The 24,104-nt window shown below is 45.1% G+C and overlaps 1 protein-coding gene across 1 annotated transcript; it reads right to left on the reverse strand.

Annotated features, from left to right (window-relative positions):
- Positions 1 to 339: 339 nt before the first annotated feature.
- Positions 340 to 23,860, reverse strand: mtpn (myotrophin). The gene is made up of 4 exons (XM_033037450.1): positions 23,586 to 23,860; positions 8,355 to 8,468; positions 4,434 to 4,517; positions 340 to 1,096 (listed from the first exon to the last, which is right to left on the reverse strand). The coding sequence occupies exons 1-4, from the start codon at positions 23,658 to 23,660 to the stop codon at positions 1,010 to 1,012; spliced, it is 360 nt and encodes a 119-aa protein (XP_032893341.1). The 5' UTR covers positions 23,661 to 23,860; the 3' UTR covers positions 340 to 1,009.
- Between the last annotated feature and the right edge of the window lie 244 nt (positions 23,861 to 24,104).

Here is a 24,104-nt window from a genome sequence, read left to right on the forward strand (position 1 = left end):
TTTCCTTCGCTCCATAGATGCTGCTGCACCCGCTGAGTTTCTCCAGCATTTTTGTCTATCTTCGATTTTCCAGCATCTGCAGTTCCTTCTTAAAAACTAGAGAGCAGTCCTGAGCTACTATCTACTTCATTGGAGACCCTCAGACTATCTTTGACCAGTCATGTATTGTCTTTCCGTTGACTGGTTCACACGGAACAAAAGCTTTTCACTGTACCTCGGTACACTTGACAATTAAACTAAACTAAACTCAAGAGCAGTTGGTATCCTACTGAATGGTAGAATACGCACCAGGGACCAAAGGCCTATTCTCATGTCTACAAATAATGGAAACAAGGCAAGTTATACACACATCTTTATTTATTAAAACAGATTTCTCACACTGGTTATGGAGCAGGAATAGTGATAGTTTATCACTCAATCGATCAATCAATGGTCACATTTGGAATTGTTTACTGTTCATGACATTGAAGAATCACGATAGTTCACATGATAATCGATGGGGGGGAGAACAAAATAATTTGGAAGGTTTAAACAAAATGACGAGGCTCTGTCATTGATAATTTTGGAAGCATGGCACCCACCCAGAGTGCGGTGCATGATGAGGGGAACACAAGAATAAATCTCTGCTGGCTCTGGATACACACGGCACAATCATTTAAAGAGCATCCACTTCAATCTATGGTCCACAACATTGGAACTCGAGCCCAGCTCAGGTAACTCGAGAAAAGGGGCATTTGCCGAATAATCGTGGTAGCAACAGCCTTCAATAGTCGCAGCAATTTATTTTTGTGTTGAACTATCCCTAGTCAAGGGTAGACTCAGTCCATTGTACACTGCGCAAGAGCTTCATGTTAACTAAGTTGTCTGTAACTGTACAAAAACATGCTACAAACTGGTTTTGTTTAGTCAGAATTAAAAGGTGCAATCGGAAGCAAAAGAAGTGAGTACGAAGGAAAAAGAAAACTATATGAGATGAGGCAACACAGGCCACGACCGAGCAAGAGATTCGTCACTTGAGAAGGTCTCTTATTTCTTGACTTCCAGCAACTTCGAGTAAGGTCTTTCCGTCTGGGCATTTTGCAGTTATATCAGCACCCTGCAGGGGGAAGGATGGAAACAGGAAACATTTAATTGGGAGCAAACTGACAATGTTCACGAGAACGAGAGCTAAGCATTGGCTTCTCTTCAAAGTGAATTTTTTTTTTTAAAGGAGCATAACGCCCGGGGAAACAAAGTAATGGAACAGGCTCTAACATAAATGTGTCTGCAGGTCTATTAGCACTAACTATAGATTAATTATTCTACGACTACCAGCGTGAAAGTGGTACGAAGCAACCAGCAACTGCCATTAGTGTAGAAAAATAACTAGTTTGATCATTTCCAGCCTTCAACCAGTATTATCCAAAATAATAAAACATTTACCATTAAAAAAGGATTCACATAACATTTGAACCATTCCTAAACATATTCGAGTTGCCCACTGAGTTTCCCCAATGCTGTTCCAGTGCTCAGTGAAAATAACAAAATGTTTACGACTAAATGAGATCAGTAACTAATTGCCCCTTGTGTCCAGTAACAGAGCAGTTCAATGTCCTTTCAAAATATACTCATAAGCATTTTTTTTTCCAGACCCACTTATATACCTGCTGTACTTTCAGGCATTAAATTGCTGTTTCAACTGAATAGGTTACAGAAATCAATAAAAAGCACAAAAGACCAGTATTAGTCAAAAGCCACGGTAAACTGGAGGAAGAGCTGCAGTATTGATAAAATTAGCTGACCAAATCACTGACAGGTTGCAGCAGCATCAACAGGAATGCCAAGTAAAAGCAGCAAAGTCAGCTGCTGATGGTCAAAGCACACACACTACAAGCAGTCAACAAACCCTTGATGGATGAGGTCCCCACCGGGCACTGATGGTGAGGCTGGAATTACTGATAAGACCGGGAATAATGGTACAACACAAGGAAACAACTGCAACAAGGCGTTCCCGTTGGACTCATGCATTTAAAAACTACGCAACTAAAAAAAACACCTTTCAGCAAAATATATCCACAGACACCAATGTGTGATCTTACGGTGTGACAATCACAAACGAACAAAGAATGCCAAAGGTAGACAAAAATGCTGGAGAAACTCAGTGGGTGAGGCAGCATCTATGGAGCAAAGGATTAGGTGACGTTTTGGGTCAAGACCCTTCTTCAGACTGATGTGGGGGGGGGGGGGGGGTAAGAAAATTTCAGCATCTGCAGTTCATTCTTAAAGAATACCAAAGACATCAGGGTGGAAGTGTCAAAGACTAGAGGGCAAAGATTTAACGGTGAGAGGGGCAAAATATAAAGGAGATGTGCGGGGGAAGAATCTGCTTTTTTTCTGGGTGCCTGGAACGTGCTGCCAGGGGTGGTGGTGGAGGCAGATACGATCGTGGCGTTCCGGTAACTTTTAGTTACACATGTTGATGCAGGGAATGGAGTGCCACTTGTGTTTTGCTGAAACAACAAGGTTTTCCCCAGAGGCCTTTCATCACAGTCTGCACCTGGATATTGTCTTTCACAATGCACGGGCATGGAACAGAACAGTACAAAGACAGGCCGCTCAGCACACAATGTCTGTGCCGAACGTGATGCCAAGGCCAACTATGATCTGCTTGCACGTGATCCCGAATTCCCTGCATATCCATGTGCCTGTCCAAAAGCCTCTTAAACATAACTATCGTATCTGCCTCCACCATCCCCCTCGGCAGCATATTCCAGGCACCCACCACCCTTCTGTGTACAAACACATGCCCTGCACATGTTTAAACATCAACCCTCTCACCTTAAAGCTATGCCTTCCAGTATTTGATTTTTCCCATCCTGATTATCCTATCTATGTCCCTCACTATTTTATACACCTCAATCAGATCTCTCCTCAGCCTACAGCATTCCAGAGAAAACAATTCAAGTCTGTCCAACCTCCCTCTGTACGTAATACCACCTAATCCTGGTATCATTCTGGTAAACCTCCTCTGCACCCTCCAAAGCCTCCACATCTTCCTGTAATGGGACGACCAGAACTGCACGCAATACTCCAAATGCTGCCTGACCAAAGTCCTATGAAGGCTTAAAAGGAGTTTCTGCTCTTCGTGTGAATGGTAGACGGTGGTGTAGGAAGGGCAGCAACAAATATTGTGTGTAGGAAAGAACTGCAGACGCTGGTTTAAATCGAAGGTGGACACAAAATGTTGGAGTAACTCAGCGGGACAGGCTGCATCTCTGGAGAGAAGGAATGGGTGACATCTCGGGCCGAGACCCTTCTTCAGACTGATATTGAATGCTGGGAGAGCAGCATCATTGGGCTGGAGCAGGAATAGCAGGCAGGCTGGTGTCAGACAGCAGGACAGGGGTTCAACGAGGAAGATTATTCTCCTGAACTTCCGAAATATAAACTTTAGGCAGAATGATGAGAGCCAAGAGAGCTATGAAGTTAATTTTAAAATCCAAGTTAAGGGCTTGTCCCACTTACACGATTTTTTCGGCGACTTGCCGGCACCCGTCATAGTTGCAGCAGGTCGCCGAAAATGTTCAAAATGTTGAAAGTCCAGCGTCGACCAGAAAAAGGTGCGACTCTTTGGGTGACTACTCACGACCGAACAGGCGTCACGTCGCGACATGTCGACACGTGATGCCTGTATGGCTGTGAGTAGTCGCTCAAAGAGCCGTACCTTTTTCTGGTCGGTCACCGTTGGATTTCAATATTTGCGGCGACCTGCTGCGACTATGACAGGTGCGGGAAATTCGCCGAAAAAATGGCGTAAGTGGGACAGGCCCTTTATATTAAAAGTGCAATATTTCAACCACTTACAGTTGATGACAAATAATTTGCATATTTCAATGGTAGGTGGCAGAGAGGCAAGGGACAATTAGTAGCAGAAAGCTTGTTGTACCCAGTGACAGGCAATCGTGGCCACTAATTATTAACAACGTCACCACTTACCCAGTAATGCGAGAGTCACCAATATAAACAGGAGTGGATGCACACTTGTATAGACACAACAATATATATGTACAATGCACAATATACCAAAGAAATGCCAAGTTGCCATTGATACTGCACAGCACTCAGTCCCAGCATCCCTTAATTCTTGCGGTGCTCCAAGTCTATTCCCCTAAATCCTGCTGTTATTGTTTTTCCTCACATTTTTCCTATGCCCCAAGGACGTAGGACGCCTACGCCCTGCGTTTCTTGTGTCAGGGGTTATGGGGAGAAGGCAGGAGAATGGGGCTGGGGGGGAGAGATAGATCAGCCATGATTGAATGGTGGAGTAGACTTGATGGGCCGTATGGCCTGATTCTGCTCCTATCACTTCTGATGTACTGCATGTACCAGCCACTCCGCGAGAGAGGGAGAGGGGGAGAGAGAGAGAGAGAGAGTCTATTGTATGTACCACCCACCTTGGCTACCAGCAATTTGACACATTCTGAATGTCCCTCGTGAATAGCTGACAGAAGTGGTGTAAAACCGTGCACATCTGGAACCTGTGGATCAGAGAAACAGCAGAGGTCAACATGTATTGTAAAGTTAATACCTACTTAATTACATTAAATATCAAAGCAGGGTCATTTCGTAAAAACAATAAGTTGCCAAGATAATCTCTTCAGTGCAACTTTTGAAACAGGGTTCATCAAATTAACATAACCAAGGCTCAGACTTTCAAACGGAAGAATAAAGAATTGCAAATTGTACACAAGGAGCAAAATCAGGAAGCATTGCTTCCCATGGTCGACAAAAATGCTGGAGAAACTCAGCAGGTGCAGCAGCATCTATCGAGCGAAGGAAATAGGCAAGGTTTCGGGCCGAAACCCGGAAGGGTTTCGGCCCGAAACGTTACCTATTTCCTTCAGGGTTTCGGCCCGAAACGTTGCCTATTTCCTTCACTCCACAGATGTTGTGGCACCCGCTGAGTTTCTCCAGCATTTTTGTGTCCCTTCGATTTTCCAGCATCTGCAGTTCCTTCTTAAACAGCATTGCTTCCCATAGTGTGCCAGCAACTAGATTCAACGACTCGGGCTTCTTAAGTCTCTGGAGTAGAATTATAAAGATTTTCAGATCTCCCAGTGAACTTTCCCTTCCCCCTAATCTTAAATAACTGGCCCTTATCATAACGCTCTGACGTTTAGGCCCACCAAAATGTAGCTGCTGCTTCACTCCCACTTTACCAAGCTCTGTTTGCCTCAATAAGATCGCCGCTTGCGAACTGCAGAGAAAGTGAGTGCATCAGTTGAAGACAACAACTCCTCAAAGGACAAGCTTCTTAACGCAGGAATTAAATGGATGAATCTTGGTGGCACTGCTTCTCAGCCAAGTGGAATGTTTGAGGGTACAGAGGCCAAAGCTGCACTAGAGTACTCCAAACCGTGGCGCCACTAAAGCACCATGTAATAGAAAACAAAACGCAATAACAATATTGAACGAGAGGAAGAATAAACAGATGTACCCACCTTGCATTGACCTCGTTGCCACCAGTTCATTGAACTTACTTACTTTTTATTACAGACTCAAGGTCCAGATAAAAGACAAGACATTACATAGAATAAATTACATATAAAAGCACAATACATGGTTTAATATCAAGAATTAAAAAAATCAGTGTCCTACAACGAGACAACTATCCCAATGTCTCCACAGCTGGGATTGGTAGCGTGTAATGCTAAATCTTATGTTTGATAAGGCCAAGATGATTTCATTTCAGAGTCATTAATCCAGCAAATACATTTATACATAAGATTTCTTCAGACAGTTTGTAAAGTATTGACTCCTGCAGCCACAAACATTTCACTTACACACCAGCTAGGTCTCTTAAGTAATGTTCCCTCACAAACACGTAGGGACTGGCATCTAAATGGGAGTGCTGTCCAATGGATTGGTCAAGATCAAGCTGACACTGTCATACTTATAAAATTATACCTTACAGACAACACACCTCACGGGTGGTGGTGGAGGCAGATACGACAGTGGTATTTAAGAGGCTTTTGGATAGGCACATGGGTAAGTAGGGAATGCAGGGACACGGATCAGGTGCAGGCAGATAGGAGTTGGTCTGGGCATCATGTTCGACTAGTTATGAAAATTATGAACTGTGCAGTATTTTGAAACTTTATTTTGTGCAACTACAATATTTGTAATATATTTTTTCAAACAATCACAGACTACTTGCCCCTAATACCTACATAAGCAGATAGATTTACATTTTAGATCCAAGCTGCAGCCTTCGCAAACACTACTTGAAATTCTAACATGGCATCAAATCTTCTCTGGAGGATATCTTATTAGAAGATAATTTGTTTACCCTGCCTCATTTCACAATATTAGTTCTAACTTAGTTGAATCCTTTATTGATTCCTGAACACACTATTCTGGAAAATGGTTTTAATTGCATTTTACAAACATTGGTCCAAAATATTTTGCTAATTAAATTTGCCCTAGACCCTCTGCTAATATATGCTGTTTTCTAATTTCCAGCACTAACCCTATTTTAATGTTTGTATCCTTTGGCACTTCTTACGTTCACCAACTGAGTGTAAGTTGCAATGTCAGGCCAAGATACGTTTGCATCACTTTACATTTTTTTGGTTTAGAGATGCAGCGCGGAAACAGGCCCTTCGGCCCACCGAATCTGCACCGACCAGCGATACCCATACACTAACACTACACACCTACACACACTAGGGACAATTTACACTTATATCAGTCTAATTAACCTATAAACCTGTACGTCTTTGGAGTGTGGGAGGAAACTGAAGATCTCTGAGAAAACCCACACAGGTCACGGGGAAAACGTACAAATTCCGTACACATAGCACCCGTAGTCGGGATCGAACCAGGATTCTCTGGCGCTGCAAGAACTGTAAGGCAGCAACTGGGGAGAAGGCAGGAACGGGGTACTGATTGGGGATGATCAGCCATGATCACATTGAATTGTGGTGCTGGCTCGAAGGGCCAAATGACTTCCTCCTGCACCTATTGTCTATTTTCTAACTCTACTGCTGCGCAACTGTGCAGCCCCACATTACTTATCTCATCTTTTATTATCCGTCTACAATGACTGGAGTATAAAGGAAGGAAGATGACTGTAATGTTGGACGTAAATTATCTCAGCCCCGGTTCAAAATTTAACCTGAGCCTTAAGAATCTTACACTCTTGTATACACACATCCAACAAAAATCTATCAACTTGGTCACATTTTTTGAATGTGACCATTCAACAAACTTTATGTTTCAGATTTTTTTTAATATGAAGTGTATTCTGAATTAACTTAGAATATAAAGAGTGCATCAGGATGTCAGACTGGTAGATGAATCATGAACGTGGAAGATAAACATAAACTGGATAAATAACTGTGGGAAGGGACTGCAGATGCTGGTTTACACTGAAGATAGATGCAAAATGCTGGAGTAACCCAGCGGGACAGGCAGCATCTCTGGAGAGAAGGAATGGGTGACGTTTCAGTCTGAGGAAGGGACTCGACCCGAAACATCACCCATTCCTTCTCTCCAGAGATGCTGCCTATCCCGCTGAGTTACTCCAGCATTTTGTGTCTCTCTTCTCTATTCTCTACCTCGTCAAATAGTTAGCAATCAGGTAACAATTTTTTGGCTTCGAGTCTATTTGTATTCATAGTGCTCCTCTTCTCAGATGACAATGAAGTCCAAGGGCAGCAGGCATCGTGCCAACTCTTATCAACGTTGTTCCAGTTCATTTAATTGCTTCATGTCAGTAACCACATGGGCATCGTTCACGTGCTTCGTTTCCCCCACATCCTAGATGTGTGCGGGTTTGTAGGTTAATTGGCCTCTGTAAATTGCACCCTAATATATCGGGAATGGATACAAAAGTGGGATAGCATAGAATGGCCTGTTCCATGCAGGTAGTGGAAGGTAAGACCTCCCTGGTGGAATAAAACTGGTGAAAAAAAGGTCTTACCTTCCACTACCTGCAACCCCCGGTAACCACCTTCAACTAGCATCGCAACCGGCTTCGACTAAAAAATCACCGATTTTTAAAACGGCAACCTATTTTTAGCCGAGGCCGGTTTTGAATTTTTTTGAGATAATCGCCGGAACATAGAAGAAGCTCGACTACGCGGAAACCACTTTCGACCATTAGGGAGAGGGACAAAAACCTCCGGGAACCTCACGGAAACAATGGGTGGGGCGCAAGGTCTCTAGAGGTTTCCGTTCAGGTTTCCTAAGTGGGACAGGGGCATAACTGTGGTTAGAAGATTGGCCACTGCACCAGTACTTTCATCAGGCACACTTATAACAAACACTGGCTGATGTTGCAGCAAACAGTGAGCTTCTTCCTTGTCTCTTACGTTAATCTCTGCTCCTGCATGGATCAGGTACTCGAGGACCTCGTGTTGACCACAATCTGCTGCACAATGGATGGGTTTACGGCCAGCTACCTCTATCTTGTTCACATCTACACCCTGGGGACAGAAGGAATGTGAAAAAAACCATTAGAATCAACAAACACAATATCCAACAAATACCCGGTAGACACAACATGTTGGAGAAACTCAGCGGGTGCAGCAGCATCAATGGAAAGAAGGAATGGGGGACGTTTCGGGTCGAGACCCTTCTTGAGACTGATGTCAGGGCAGGGGGTAGAACTTTGGCTGCGTACCTTGAGGACACAGCCATTAACAAAGTTAAATGGTTGCAGTTTTGGGGGCCGTGGGCTCACTTCCCTTGCCTTCGAGGCAATCTGGGGGTGGTGAGGTCGGCTATGGGAGGCACCCTGGTGTGGCTCTACGATGCAGACTGCATTTGGAGCACTGTGAGCACATTTGGGCTCCATATCTGAGGAAGGATGTGCTGGCTCTGGAGTGGGTCCAGAGGAGGTTTACAAGAATGATTTCAGGAATGAGTGGGTTAGCAGATGATTCTATCTCTCTCTCTGTCTGTCTCTCTGTCTCTCTCTCCCTCCCTCCCACCCACTCTCTCTCTCTCTCTCTCTCGATGAGCATTTCACGGCACTGGGCTTCTTCTCGCTGGAGTTTATAAGGTTGAGGAGGGGATCCCCATTGAAACTTACAGAATAATGAAAGGCTTCGATATAGTGAATGTGGAGAGGATGTTTGCACTGGTGCGAGAGTCTAGGACCAGGTCATAGCCTCAGAATTAAAGGGCGCTCTTTCAGAAAGGAGGCGAGGCGGAACTTCTATAGTCAGAGGCAACCTGCAGCAACACGGGAGGTGGGAGACATGGAGAACATCAGCAGGCCAGGCCGACCCTTGCAACACTCACACACCCAATTCCACCTCCAGCACTGCGGGCCTTTATGGCCAAGACTCTTTCGCAACTTTCAAGCTTGAAGGAAGCATGATAGCGCCAGAAACGTGGTGACTCATTGGACTACTGTCGCGGTATAATCCACTATTCTGAAGAAGGGTCTCGACCCGAAACGTCACCCATTCCTTCTCTCCAGAGATGCTGCATGACCCGCTTAGTTACTCCAGCATCTTGTGTTTATCATAATAATAATAATACATTTTATTATCATTACAAATACATGCAACAACATTTCATTATTCTCACACTACAATCATTGCACTCTTGTAATTATATAGTAAGACTTTACTGAATTGTATGCAAAACAAAGAATTTCACTGTATCTGGGTACATGCGACAATAAATACCACTGAACAATTGAAATGTAGCTGCGGAAATCTGTGATGCATGTTGGGGCATCACCAGTACTTTAAACACATTGGATAAATACAACATGTTGTAGTTGATGGTTTCTGACCACTGTCTCTGGTTTTTGATTGAAAGTTAGAAAAAACGCAGGAAGTTTGCACGCGGTTATAAATAATTACAGGCCTCAAAGTAGATGTGGTCTAAACAGGAGTGGAACAATTGGCTAAGCATACTGTGTAGGAAAGAACTGCAGATGCTGGTTTAAATATACTGAGAAAACACACTGTCAGCTTGCGTTGGCCGTAGTAAAAAGATGCCCATATCATTACCAAAGACCCACTGGACAAGACACAATACCAGAGACCTCCGAGGAGCTGACATGATTGGTGTATGTGTCTGCTAGATGAGAAGACTCAATATTCCAACGCAGAAATTCAGCATCACAAAGACTTATTCTAAAGTGAAGATAGACACAAACTGCTGGAGTGACTTAGCGAGTCGGACAGCATCGCTGGAGAAAAGGAATAGGTCCCACCCTTCTCCATCATTGTGTGTTGGTCTTCGGTATAAACCAATATCTGCAGTTGCTTCCTATACTTATTGTAAAGTGAAACGGAGAAGCCTTTGTCATGTACGTTCCATGTACATGATTAGTTGTTCTGTCTACAGCCTGGCCCCACTTCAATTACAATCGACTAATTGCACAGAAAAGATCCGAGAGACAAAGTCCTTAAATGACAAGGGAAACTACACTTCCAGATGTACCCTTAACACATTCCTCAATTCTGGCCAAAGCTTTGGAGATGGCGAAAATGTCGGAGGATAATATGTTGTAAGCGACGGCTGATGGGGTGGAAGGTGAGGACAAGGGGGACTCTGTCCTTGTTACGCGTGGGGGGGATGGGGAGTAAGAACGGAGCTGCGGGATATAGAGGAGATCCTGGTGAGAGCCTCATTATAATAGAAGAGGGGAACCCCCATTCCCTAAAGAATGAGGAGATCTCCGGTGCCCTGGTCTGGAACACCTCATCCTGGGTGCAGATGCGGCGTAGATGGAGGAATTGGAAATAGGGGATAGTCCTTACACGAAGCAGGGTGGGAAGAAGTGTAGTCCAGAGAGCCATGAAGTCAGTGGGTTTATAGTAGATGTCTGTCAGTAGTCTGTTACCTGCGATGGAGATGGTGAGATCTAGAAACGGTAGGGAGATGTCGGAAATGGTCCAAGTGAATTTGAGTGCCGGATGGAAATTAGTGGTAAAGCCTCTCTTTTGTATGTACTGTCCAGTGTATTAGATCAATGTCCCGAGAGAGGCAAAAATAAAGACCCAGGCTAACCCCCGCCTCTTTCACAAATGATCGGACTACACAGGACATCATTTTGCAATAGACAATAGGTGCAGGAGTAGGCCATTCGGCCCTTCGAGCCAGCACCGCCATTCAATGTGATCATGGCTGATCATCCCCAATCAGTACCCCGTTCCTGCCTTCTCCCCATATCCCCTGACTCGGCTATCTTTAAGAGCCCTATCTAGCTCTCTCTTGAAAGTATCCAGAGAACGGGCCCCCACCGCCCGCTGAGGCAGAGAATTCCACGGACTCACAACTCTCTGTGTGAAAAAATGTTTCCTCATCTCCGTTCCAAATGGCTTACCCCTTAATCTTAAACTGTGGCCCCTGATTATGGACTGCCCCAACATCGGGAACATGTTTCCTGCCTTACCCTTAATAATCTTATATGTTTCAATAAGATTCCCTCTCAATCCTTCTAAATTCCAGAGTGTACAAGCCCAGCCGTTCCATTCTCTCAGCATATGACAGTCCCGCCATCCCGGGAATTAATCTTGTAAACCTACGCTGCGCTCCCTCAAGGCCTGGTTACTTTTACACTGTGCCAGTCTATCTATCGTTCTCCAGTCAGATGCACGTCAGGCCCAACCTGATGCCTGAGAACCTGTATCTGCTGCAAGAACAAGCAACTTGGTCCAGAGGATGTCCTCTCAGAAACTCTTTTCAACTAGGGGTGCCCTATGATGGCAGCCTCTACCTACAGTCTGTCTGTGTTATTTTTAGTCTGTTTAAAAAGTATGTTTTGGAGGTTTCTTCATCTTTTTATGGGGAGGGTAAAGGGGAAACCGTTTCTCAGTCACTTCCTGGCGAGGATGCGACTATTCTCCCAGTCGCGTCTTTGTCCCCCCTCTCACAGCTTACCATCTGGATTGGCGCGGCCTTTCCTGCCGGAGACCGACCAGAGCTTCAGCGGTGGCGCAGCACTGATTTGCCATCGCGGAGCGGGTGATGCCTTTGATGCCGTTTGAAGCTCCAGAGTGTTGGACCTGCTGCTTTATCATCGTGGAGCTGTGGTTGCGGAGCTTCTAGCCGCGGGCGGCACTGACTTCTACATCGCGGAGTCCTGGTGATCCCTTTGCCGTGGGCCGCCATTGTTGAATCTCCGCCCAGCTCGGTCTGTGGACTTCGGGAGCCGCTGTCTCCGGTATGAAGTGGCCGATTCGGAACTCCAAGAATGTTCTTCCGTTCCGACGTCGGAGTTCCAATCATCCCGGCGAGAGGGCCTGAACATCGGGCCGCCGTAGTGGCGACTGCGGAGGGTTCGGGAGGCCCCGACCACGGGTGAACAAAGAGGAAGATGATTGAACTTTATTGCCTTCCCTCACGTTAATTCTGCTGTGTGGGGATGTTCATGTTAAATTCTATCGCGTGTTGTGTTCTTTTTTTATCCGTATGGCTCTATGGTAACCCAAATTTCACTGTACCAAATGGTGTACGTGACAGTAAATGTAAACTTGAACTTGAACCTTGAACAATGAACTCTTCAACAAAAGCAATTATAATAGAACCAAAAAAACCCATCAACAGCTCACTGCACCACAACAAGGTTCTTTCCAGAAAGTTTCCCCAAAAGAGTAAACTGCTAACAACATCCAAAATATTAGTCTGCTGTTATCAGCATTGCCATTCAACACCACACACTATTGCTGACGGACGGAACAATAGCACAAACACAGGCCATTACAATGCAATTCTTTGGTCAGAGCAGTTTTCGAAAATGTACTGATTTGTTACATAGCAGCGTAATGCATTTGCACCTTTACAAATGCCCAGTCTGAAGAAGGATCCCGATTCAAAACATTGCCTGTCCATTCTCTCCCCATTATGTCTGACGTGCCGAGTTCCTCCAGCACTGTGTATTTTACAGACAAACATGATATACGAGCAGAGAAACATACAAGGGCAGCACAGTGGTGCAGATACAAGAGCTACTGCCTCGCAGCATCAGAGACCTGGGTTTGATCCTGACTCAGGTACTGTCCATGTGGGGTTTGCATGTTTTCCTTGTGACCGCATGGGTTTCCGCCCACATCCCAAAGACGTGTGGGTTTATAGGTTAATTGGACTCTAAATGGCCCCGAGTGTGCAGGGAGTGGTTGAGAAAGGGGATAGAATGAGTGTGAACCGGTGACCGATGCTTGGCATGAACTCCATGGAAAGGTCTTGTTTCCATATTGTACCTTTAAAGTAAAGCTTTATGATACAGGACCTGCAAACTAGCAGCTTGGATCAACATTCTAGTGAAGACTCATTCAAATCCCATTGTGACATGCTGAGAACTGATTAACCAATTAGGCCACATCCAAAAAAAATTATTACATTTTTAAGTTACAGGAGCAGAAATAGGCCATTTGGCCCATGACGTCCACTCCACCATCCATGACGGCTGATCTATCTTTCCCTCTCAATTCCATTCTCCTGCCTTCTCCCCATAACCCCTGACACCCGTACTAATCAAGAATCTGTCAATCACCACCATAAAAATATCCATTGACTTGGCCACCACAGCCGTCTGTGGCAATGAATTCCACAGATTCACCACCCTCTGAATAAGGAAATAAGTATAAACTTCCTGAGCATAAAACTCTTTTGGCATTTTAGTTTTGTGTATTATTGTCACGGGAACCGAGGTACAGTAATAAGTTTTTGTTTACATCAAAAATGAGATCTTAACTAATTTAAATATTACCACTCCCTTTCTGCTTTGTCTGACAATCAGGACTCAGAATCAGTTGCAGTGCCTGTTAGCATCAGGAATAAGATAGTGTGGAAATGCGATGAGCGATACAATATCTAGGAACAAGCCCTCAGGCAATGAATGGAATGTGGTTCAAATGCAAGCCTCTCTAGTTCAGATCCCCAATGGAATAACATATTTTGTGACATCGCCAAGTTGTTTTTGACTGCTAGTAAACAGGGTGTGAGGGCAAAGTTTTGTACTATCCCCTACGGTACATGTTATGAGATCCAACAGAGAATGTAATACAATAATATGATTCAAGATCACTGTAAAACTTTTAGCTTTCTCAAATCTTGGGTTGTGAATCAAAAGGAGTGGAGCTGGGATAGAAGATACATGTGCTGAAGCACACACAGCGAATAACAAACAGACATACACAAAAGATGTAATGTAATCAAAGACTTGTCCCAGCCCGGTCATTCCCTTTTCTCCCTGTTCCCGTCCGGCAGAAGATACAGAAGCTTGAAAGTGTGCACCACCAGACTCAGGAACAGCTTCTTCCCCTCTGTTATCAGTTTTCTGAATGGTCCTTCCATAAGCTAGGGCACGGTCTGATTCACCTCTGCCCCATTGTAGACATTGGACCTTATCTCTGGATTGTCACCTTGTCGTGGTGGAGAAGCTTGTGTGGTCCTGAGATCCTGAGAGCGATGCCGTCTGGAGCTATTCTCCTGGTAGGGTCACTCATGGCGCTAAGGTCGAGGGGGAGGTCCCTGACAAAGAGCAATCCAACCAAGATCTCAACGGTGGAACAGGCGGAGGGCGATGGCTGACTTTAATGGAGCGTCACAACGGCTGGGAAGGCGGATGAAGGCTGCAGCAGAAAAGGGTCTCCAGTCGTCTTGGACTCCATGCCCACTGGATCCTGACCCAGATCTGTCAAGGACCGTGTCTGTGCACCAGTCTCCCCACATTAAACAAAGTCACGCACAGGCGTCCTCCTTGAGAGGACAGTCATACTCGTTTCGAGTGACCGCCGATGATGATCTCTGGAACTGATGTGCTATAATATTGAGAACCATATTCTGCACTCTGTATCTTCCCACCTTGCTCTATATATAGTACTTGAATTTGCCTTGATTGTATTTATGTATGGTATATCTGATCTGTTTCGATAGCGTGCAAAACAAAGCTATTCACTGTACCTTGGTACACATGACAATAATAAACCTAAACCTAAAATCTAAACCTCCTGTTTCCAACGACTGCCTGTTCTATTGCAACGACCATATGCTCCATTTTGTGCAGCAGTTATTTTCTCACTTCCCCATGGAAGGATTTTCAATTTGACGTCGAGTTAGGGAAGTACTGAGTTATGGAACTGCATGAAGACATACGACAAGTGAAACTAACAGTGCTACTAGGGTGGGGGCAGGCTGGAGAGAGAATGCAAGGATTACTTAAAATTACAGAAATCAATATTCATACCGCTGGGTTGTAAACTGAAAGAATCTGATGCTGCCTTACCAAGTCACCACATATGCAAAACCTGGTGGAGAAACTCAGCGGGTGAAGCAGCATCAATGGAGCGAAGGAATAGGTGACGTTTCGGGTCGAGACCCTTCTTCAGACTGATGGAGGTGGGTAGGAGGGGGGGGGAAATAAACTTTTTTCCAGCATCTGCAGTTCCTTCTTAAACACATGCAAAACCTGATTTATTTTGAAGAGGTGATCAAGAGTAGGACAGGAAATATCTAAAGGTCCCCGATAAATCCCCCCTCATCCAGTACTGAGTAGCAGCTCAAGGAGTCAAAGGCAAATTATAAAGTTGAAGAAATGTGCTGAACCGCAGTAGTTGAAGTAGGAATAGGCATTTAACCAACAGGTGTGGTTAGTGGAGGTTCAGGGAGATTTTTTTCTTGCTCTGTATTTATTATCAGCTTAGAAAATGGTTAAAAACTACATTCTCAAACGCTGACAATACAAAGATAATATTAAGTGGACAAATAGATTTCAATGGAAGCCAATTTGATGTCATCCACTGATAACCTAAAACGGTTATCTAAATGGTGAGGTGATGTGGCAGGGCAGTTCCACACTGATTGAAGGGTTCAAATATCTGACAAGTACAGTCAGAAAATAAAGGCCATCGGAATCCTGGCCTTTATTCCTAGAAGGCTTTAATAAAAGGATGTGAAAGTTAGTCGAGAACTATACAAGGTCCTGATCACGATATGGCTCTGAGCTGCACAGTAGGAATATGCCTGTGGTATAGTACAGTATTCGTTTAGTTTAATTTAGAAATACTACATGGAAAAAGGGCCCTTCGGCCCACGCTGACCATTGATCACCCGTTCACATGTTATGTTCTATGTTATGCCACTTTCGCATCCACTCCCTACACACTAGGAGCAAATTTCAGAGGCAATCAACCTACAAACCTGCATGTCTTTGAAATGTGGGAGGAAACTGGAGAAAAGTATAACAATTGAGAGGCTGCGCAAACCTAAGGCTAAGTTTCCTCGAGGTTAGAACGTGAAGGGGTGGAGTGATCAATGTTTTCTAAATATTAAGGGGAGCTGAAAGTAATTGGAAATTATCTCTGCTGATTGGGGTCTAATAGAGAACTTGGTGTGAAGGTTGGAACATGGTAGCAATGGCACATAATGTGGCAACAGTTAAACATTTAATTAGAAAGAGGGGAAGAATTAACATTTAAAAGGCAGCAGGTTTGAAGGACACCAGCACGAGCCAATGGGAGCAGCTCAAATAAAAGGCCTTCAAATTGCAATGATAATTTTGTCTTCCATCGACGGTGCTTCACCATCTACAATCTTTTTATTTACAACTGGAAGATGCTTTCAGAAAGACATGAAAAGCAGGATTAGTGACACTTATTGGATGTGTTTCTCCTTGCATCACAATTTAGAAAATGTTTTGAATGATACATGACTGAGTAACAGTCCAAAAAGTACACAATGACATTATGCAATATTGAAAAATGCTCTGACTAATCACAGGCCAATAATAGAACTATCAAGCTTCAGAGAAAATATAAAAACCGAGAATGTTGCAAAAAAAACCCATAGCTCATCAGACAGGGCATGTGGAGAGAGAACACAAGGACATGGCAGCATGAATAGGCAGCCAGGACCCTCCAACCTGCACTGCCATTCAATGTGGAGACGCAAGGAACTGCAGACGCTGGAATCATGAGCAAACCACAAAGTGCTGGAGTAACTCAGCGGGTCAGGCAGCATCTCTGGAAGGAACAGACAGATGACGTTTCCAGTCAGGATCATTCTTCAGACTTCCAGATCTGTCGTGGACCAACCAGCGAAGAAGGCACAACAACGCCTGTACTTCCCGAGGAGACTGAGGAAATTTGGCATGTCTCCAATGACTCTTACAAACTTCTACAGATGCATCGTAGAGAGCATACTGTCGGGTTGCAACCCGGCTTGGTTTGGCATTAGCTCTGTCTAATACCGCAAGAAATTGTAGAGAGTTGTAGATGTGGCCCAGTCCATCACACAGACCAGACTCCACGCCATTGTAGATGTAGCCCAGTCCATCACACAGACCACACTCCCCACCATTGTAGATGTAGTCGTCCATCACACAGACCAGACTCCCCACCATTGTAGATGTAGCCCAGTCCATCACACAGACCACACTCCACACCATTGTAGATTTAGCCCAGTCCATCACACAGACCACACTCCCCACCATTGTAGATGTAGCCCAGTCCATCACACAGACCACACTCCCCACCATTGACTATTTACACTTCACGCTACCATGGATAAGCAGCTGACATAATCAAAGACTTGTCCCATCCCAGTCATGCCACCTTCTCCCTACTCCCGTTGTTTTCTTTTCAACAGTTTTTTTTTCAATCTACACCAACACACATCCTTGCACACCTCAAATTTCTTATTGAGATTTCAGCTGTAAAGGATTTTATTTGAAATATTAACAGCTGCTATTTCCACAGATGCTGCCTGATCTGTTGAGGGTTTTTTTCACTATTTTTCATGGTTTCCCATTAATTTCAGATTTCCAGCATCTAAGATTTTTTATTTTTTTTTGAAAACACAAGGCTAGTACTCTAACAATCCTCGGCTTGGCTAATAAACGACGTCAATTCTCACACAAATGCTTCTATTGTAATATCACCTTTCAATCTCAATCATCATATTAGATCCGTTTGGTGGTTATATATGCAAAATTGGATCTGCAGTGTGCTACCAAAGAATGAAGCTAATTGCCACCTTGGCAAGATTATCAGACTATTCAGTCAATTGGCCCACAGTTTGCAAGGTGCATAGTCCAAGAACCAATCTCTCTACCGGCTGCCAGATTCTTTGTAAATGAAGGCTGAAGAGGGTATCAGTTAGCAGTAAACCATCCAAATGCAGATATTTTTGAGAAGAGTCATCTAAATTATGAGTGAAGCAGGCAAATGTGACAGCCAAAACCAACTGCAGTCTGGCTGTTCAGTCACATTCTAGGACCTGTCCCACTTGGGCCATTTTTTGGGCGACTACAGGCGACTGCCGCAAAAATTTCAACATGTTGAAAAAATTTCGGTACAGTGGCGACAATTTTTGTTGTCATAGGCTGTCGCCAGGTGTCGTAGGTGAATTCCATTAAAACTAGTCCCTGGCAGTTGCCTAAAGAGTCGCCTAAGTGGGACAGGCCCTTTACATTCGGCCCGAGACCGATACATTTCTGAAATCCAGGGGAACCAAGAAATATGGAGGGAAAAAAAGACGCAAAGTGCTGGACAGGTCACACAGCTTCTCTGGAGAACATAGATAAGCGACATTTCGTGTCGGGACCCTTCTTCAGACCAATTGTAGCAGGGGAGAAAGCTGGAAGAGAGGTCGGGGTGGGACAAAGGTTGGCAAGTGATAGGCTAATACAGTGAGGGGTTTCATGAAAAGATAAAGGCTAAAGATGGGAAGAAGAAAACAGGGTACTAGATACTGAAGAAGCATAAACGGTGAAGCCATAGGATTGGATATAGGTGGAAGTGGATGGGGACGGATTGTTGTTGATTAGTTACCCAAAGTTTGAGCATTCAGTGTTCATACTGTTAAATTGTGAGGAACCCCAGTGGAATAAATATAGAGATTGAGTGGGGTAGTCAGCAGCAATGGCCGCCTCGCCAACTGTCTGTCTGTCTCTTCCTTCTCTGTTGTTTTATAATATGTGTTAAATGTATGTTTCAGTGTTCTTTAGCTTTGTATTATGTGGGTGGCGGGTTGGGGGAAACTTTTTAAAAATCCCTTACCTCGACAGAGATGCAATTTTTTTCCGTATCGTATCTCCGTCCGCACTGCGGCCTAACATCGAGGAGCTGGCGGCCATTGCTGTAGACCGACTTCGGGAGCCTGCGGACTTTAACATTGTGGAGCTCGGGGTCTCTGGTTAGGGACCAACATCGGGAGCTCCAAGCCGCAGGAGCTTCGACCGCCCCAACGCGGAGTCAGGGGACATGGGGAGAAGGCAGGAACGGGGTACAGATTGGGGATGATCGGCCATGATCACATTGAATGGCGGTGCTGGCTTGAGGGGTCAAATGGCCTACTCCTGCACCTATTGTCGATTGTCTCAAAACCCATTATTTTCTTAAACCAAAACTATAGAAGTAGTAATGTGTGTCAGATAACCCTTTCAATATTACCAATGGGTCAAAGTTTCTGCCGTCTTCACTTTGGCAAGTCATCCGTGCATTTGGCCTTTTAATAAAAAATATTTTTTCTTGAGCATCAATCTGAAAGTGTGCAACATTTATTTCTCAACATCATAGTCAATTCCAAATCGGGAAAATAAAATTTCTTTTTCGAAAAAACACACAGAAACCAGCAGAATGTTAGATTTTCTTTTCCATAAGGCCATGGATGCGTGGTCAAATAGCATCTATAAACATTAAAAAGTCGTGTAAAATAAGGATATCAAAGCATAAGGAGCAAGAGCTCTGTAACGGGAAACGAGGCCTAGATCTACATGATCCCACTCAATAGACAGGAGGTCAAGTGGCATTCTCCTTTCCTGTATAAAAGAAGACAAAGTGCTGGAGTAACTCAGTGGGTCAGGTAGCATCGCTGGAGAATATAAGATAGGTGCCGTTTTGGGTTGGGACTGACTAAAGGAACTGCAGATGCTGGGAACTTGAGTTAAACAAAAAGTGCTGGAGGAACTGGCAATAGTCGTCTGGCGGCATCTTTGGAGGGAATTGCCAGACGACATTTTGGGACGGGACCCTTCTTCAGTCTGAGATACTCTAGTGTTTTACTGAAAGCTTGCTTGTCCAAATTATTCTCGGGCATCAGATTACTTTCTAGGTGATAAATACAGCTGTTGGCTCGCAGATTACAGGAGAGAAGTGCCAGCGGTATGCATATCATACAAGTCAAATCAAGTCAAGTCAAGAGAGTTTATTGTCATGTGTCCCAGATAGGACAATGAAATTCTTCATGGCTTCATGGGTGAATGTGCCCTTCATGGGTGAATGCGAGTCTGCAAGTCAATGAGTGATCAAATTACTCACATTCGGCATAAAGAAGTGACTTCCTGGTTATAAGAGTCACACAGCACGGGAACAGACCCTTCGGCCCAACTTGTCCCTGCTGACCAAGATCTACACTAATTCCATTTTCCCCGAGTTTGACCATATGCTCTAAACCTTGGCTGCTCATGTACCTGTCCAACTGGAAAAAGTAATTTAAAGGCAGTTGTATCTGACTCAATTACCACCACTGGCAGCTCATTCCATCACCCTCTGCGTAAAAAGGTTCCCGCCAGATTCCTATTAAATCTTCTCCTTCTCACCTTAACCCTATGTCCTCTGGTTCTTGATTCCACATACCCGAAGAAAATGACTGTTGTTGTTGATGGCTGATGGCTGGGAACAACCAGTGACAGAGATGGTGCAGTGCAATGTTGAGATACTGATCTTTTTAACGTCTCTGGTAAAACCATCAAATGTTTTCAGAAATCTGTTGCTGTGGATACCGACGCCCATTTAGTACGGTGCCCCATGCACCTCTCATTCCCGCCTTATTCTAGAGGAACACCATTCAGCTGCAATAGAATACATCTCTGAATCTAACTTTTAATCAAAACACCAAGCTGAATAAGTAGGCAGAGATTGTCTGTTGTGATCTGTAGTTTCACTCCTTACCCTTCAATATCTCTGGTCTCCCTCTCCCCTGACTCAAAGAGTGAAGAATGGCCTCGACCCGAAATGTCACCCATTCCTTCTCTCTAGAGATGCTGCCTGTCCCACTGAGTCACTCCAGCATTTTGTGTCTATCTACAGAAAAATATTGTGCCGAATTACCAATTTATTGCGTAATATAGTATGCATAATAATATTGCAGAACACAATTCATTCGTAAACCTAATCGAGCCACACATCACGGAAACAAGCCCTTCGGCCCAACTCATCTCTGCTGATCAAAATATCTCGTCTAAGCTAATCCCATTTGCCTGCATCCCACTAAACCTTTCCTATCCTTGTACCTGTCCAAATGTCCTATATGCTGTTACAGTACTTGCCTCAACTACCTTCCAGCCCAGCACGTCAACGCCACCATTCAATCACTGCTCATCTATCATTCCCTCTTAACCCCTCTTAACTATCATTCTCCTGTATTCTCCCCATAACCCCGGACACCCACACTAATCAAGAATCTATCTAACTCTGCCTTAAAAATATCCATTGATTTGGCCTCCACAACCTTCTGTGACAATGAATTCAACAGATTCACCACCTGTTAGTACGCTAGAGAACATATTATAATGAACGTTGTCCTGTGCAAGCTTTTTGGTAGAGCTATTCAGTTAATCCCACATGTACACTTAACAATTGTATTAATTTGTGGAGGTGATATTTACTTTTAACTCCTAACGGTACAAAACTTTGCAATTTTGATATGGGAATATTGGATTCAAAAGTTTTAATTTGCAGAAAATAACAGAAAATGTGCAGTCTTCATTTTTCTGTATGGCCTGTGGCTGCATGATCCAAGTTCATAGTCAAATAATAGCTTTTTCCACACCAGACTGAAGCATCCACACATCACATTATCCATCTTGACGACACAAGCATTGGGCTGCATTTTGGGAACTGCTCTGCCCTAGCCAACCAGCAATTGCAGAGTTGTGGATGTAACCCAGTCCATATCACAGACCAGACATTCCACCAATGACTCCAGCTACATTTCAAGCTGCCACAGACAGCAGCCAACATAATCAACTGTTCCCACCCCAGTTCCTTCTTCTCTCTGCTCTCCTCCGGCAGAAGGTGCAGAAGCTTGAAAGTTCGCACCACTAGATTCGGGACACCTTCTTCCCCTCTTTGCAGACTTCTGAACGGTCCTTCTGTACAATGGGATACGGTCCCAATTCTCCAACCACCTCATTGCGGACACTGGACTTTGAACTGTTACGCCATAATGCTGAGAAACTACATTCAACGCTGTATCTTTCTGTTCTCTTTACCCTTTGTACTTGAGTTTGAACTGATTGTATTCATGATTTGGATAGCACGCAAAAGCTTTTCATTGTATCTCAATACATGAGACAATAATAAACCTAAATTAATTTTCCATGTTCTCAAACAGGATACTATATAACACCTTTTTACCAATGACAGGATGAAAGAACACATGTGGATTTCCATTCCAGATCTCTGTACTGGAGGTGGTAGATGTTCTTACGGATACAGTTGTGATGCCACAGCAATGGGATAGGTTTATTATTGTCATGTGTACTGAGGTGCAGTGAAAAGCTTTGTTTTGCATGCTATCCAAACATCAGACAATACTATCCATAAAAATAATAAAACTCAAATACAATAGAGAGAGCAACAGGAAAGACACAAGAGTGCAGATTATAGTTCTCAGCATTGTAGCGCATCAGTTCCAGAGACAAAGTCCAATGTCCACAATGGGGTAGAGGTGAATCAGTCAGTACTCTATCTTATGGAAGGACCATTCAGAAGCCTGATAACTTAGGAGAAGCAGCTGTTCCCGAGTCTGGTGGTGTACCTTCAAGCTTCTGTATCCTCTGCTGGGTAGGAGGAAGAGGAATGACCAGAACAAGAAGGATCTTTGATCATGTTGGATGCTTTTCTGAAGCTGCATGAAGCAGAGATGGAGTCGATGGTGGGGAGACTGGTCTGTGTGACAGGCACCAACAATACATTTTTGTACCATCACAACTTGTACAATTTTTTCACACTGCCTTGGTAAAGATGACAATCATAAATCTAAATTAGATATGAAAAAGATCTGATCTGGCAGATTGGGCAATCCTTTCAGATCAGATTTTTCAAATCACAATTACTGAGGATGAAAGATTATAAAACAAGAAAGTGCCAGAGACATGTGGGCAGCTGGGACAGAGGGATATGTGCCCCTGCCTCCTCCAGCACTAGCACACAGGCCTCACCCTCCCCCCTCCCCCTCCCCATCCTTCTCCCTACCAAACCCTCTCCCCTCCCATTCTCCACCTGTCCCTTCCCCCTCCCCACCCTGCTTCCCCAACATCTCCCTGCCCCCCTCCCCTCCTGCATGTCAACCTCCTCCACCCCCTCCCCTCTACCTCCTTCTTGTTTCTTGGTCCTCTTGGTTCCCCGTCCCTCCCCACCGTCCCGCTCCCCTTCACCTCACCCACACCCTCCTCTCTCCCTCCTAGGATCCTTTACTCGTTCTCCCTCTCCCCCTCCATCTCCTCTCCCTCATCTACTCTTCCCTCATCTCCCCTCCCCCTCCTCCTCTTCCCTCAGCCCCCCTCCCCCATCTCCCTCCCTCCCTCCCCGCTTCCCCCCCCCCCCCGGGCCGCGCTCCGGGCCCACACCGACCTGCGCTATAAAACTCTTCACTTCCTCCAGGTCTCCGTTCTTCACGGCCCAGATGATGTTGGTCTGCTGCGACATGGCGGGCGGGCAGGCGGGCGGTGCTGGGCTGGGCTGGGGGCGGCGGCGGCGGCGCCGGTGTAGCGGGCGGGCGGGCGGGAGCGGGCTGTCTGCGGGCGGGGCGGTGACGGGGGCGGGAACGGGAGCGCGCGGGGGGAAGGGTGAGGGAGACGCGCGCCCCGGGGAAGGCGATCGGTGCCGCACTTCCGGACCCAGCGGAAGCCGGGGCGCGCTCCGCCTCCCCTGGCAACGGGGCGGGAGATGATGAAGTGAGGGGGGGGGGAGGGGGAGTAATGAGGGGGGGAGGGGGAGTAATGAGGGGGAGGGGGAGTAATGAGGGTGAGGGGGAGTAATGAGGGGGAGGGAGGTAATGAGGGGGGGGGGAGGGAGGTAATGAGGGGGAGGGGGAGTAATGAGGGTGAGGGGGAGTAATGAGGGGGAGGGGTAATGAGGGGGGGGGGGGGG

Source organism: Amblyraja radiata, chromosome 19 (assembly GCF_010909765.2).
Source record: "Amblyraja radiata isolate CabotCenter1 chromosome 19, sAmbRad1.1.pri, whole genome shotgun sequence".
Lineage (NCBI taxonomy): Eukaryota > Metazoa > Chordata > Chondrichthyes > Rajiformes > Rajidae > Amblyraja > Amblyraja radiata.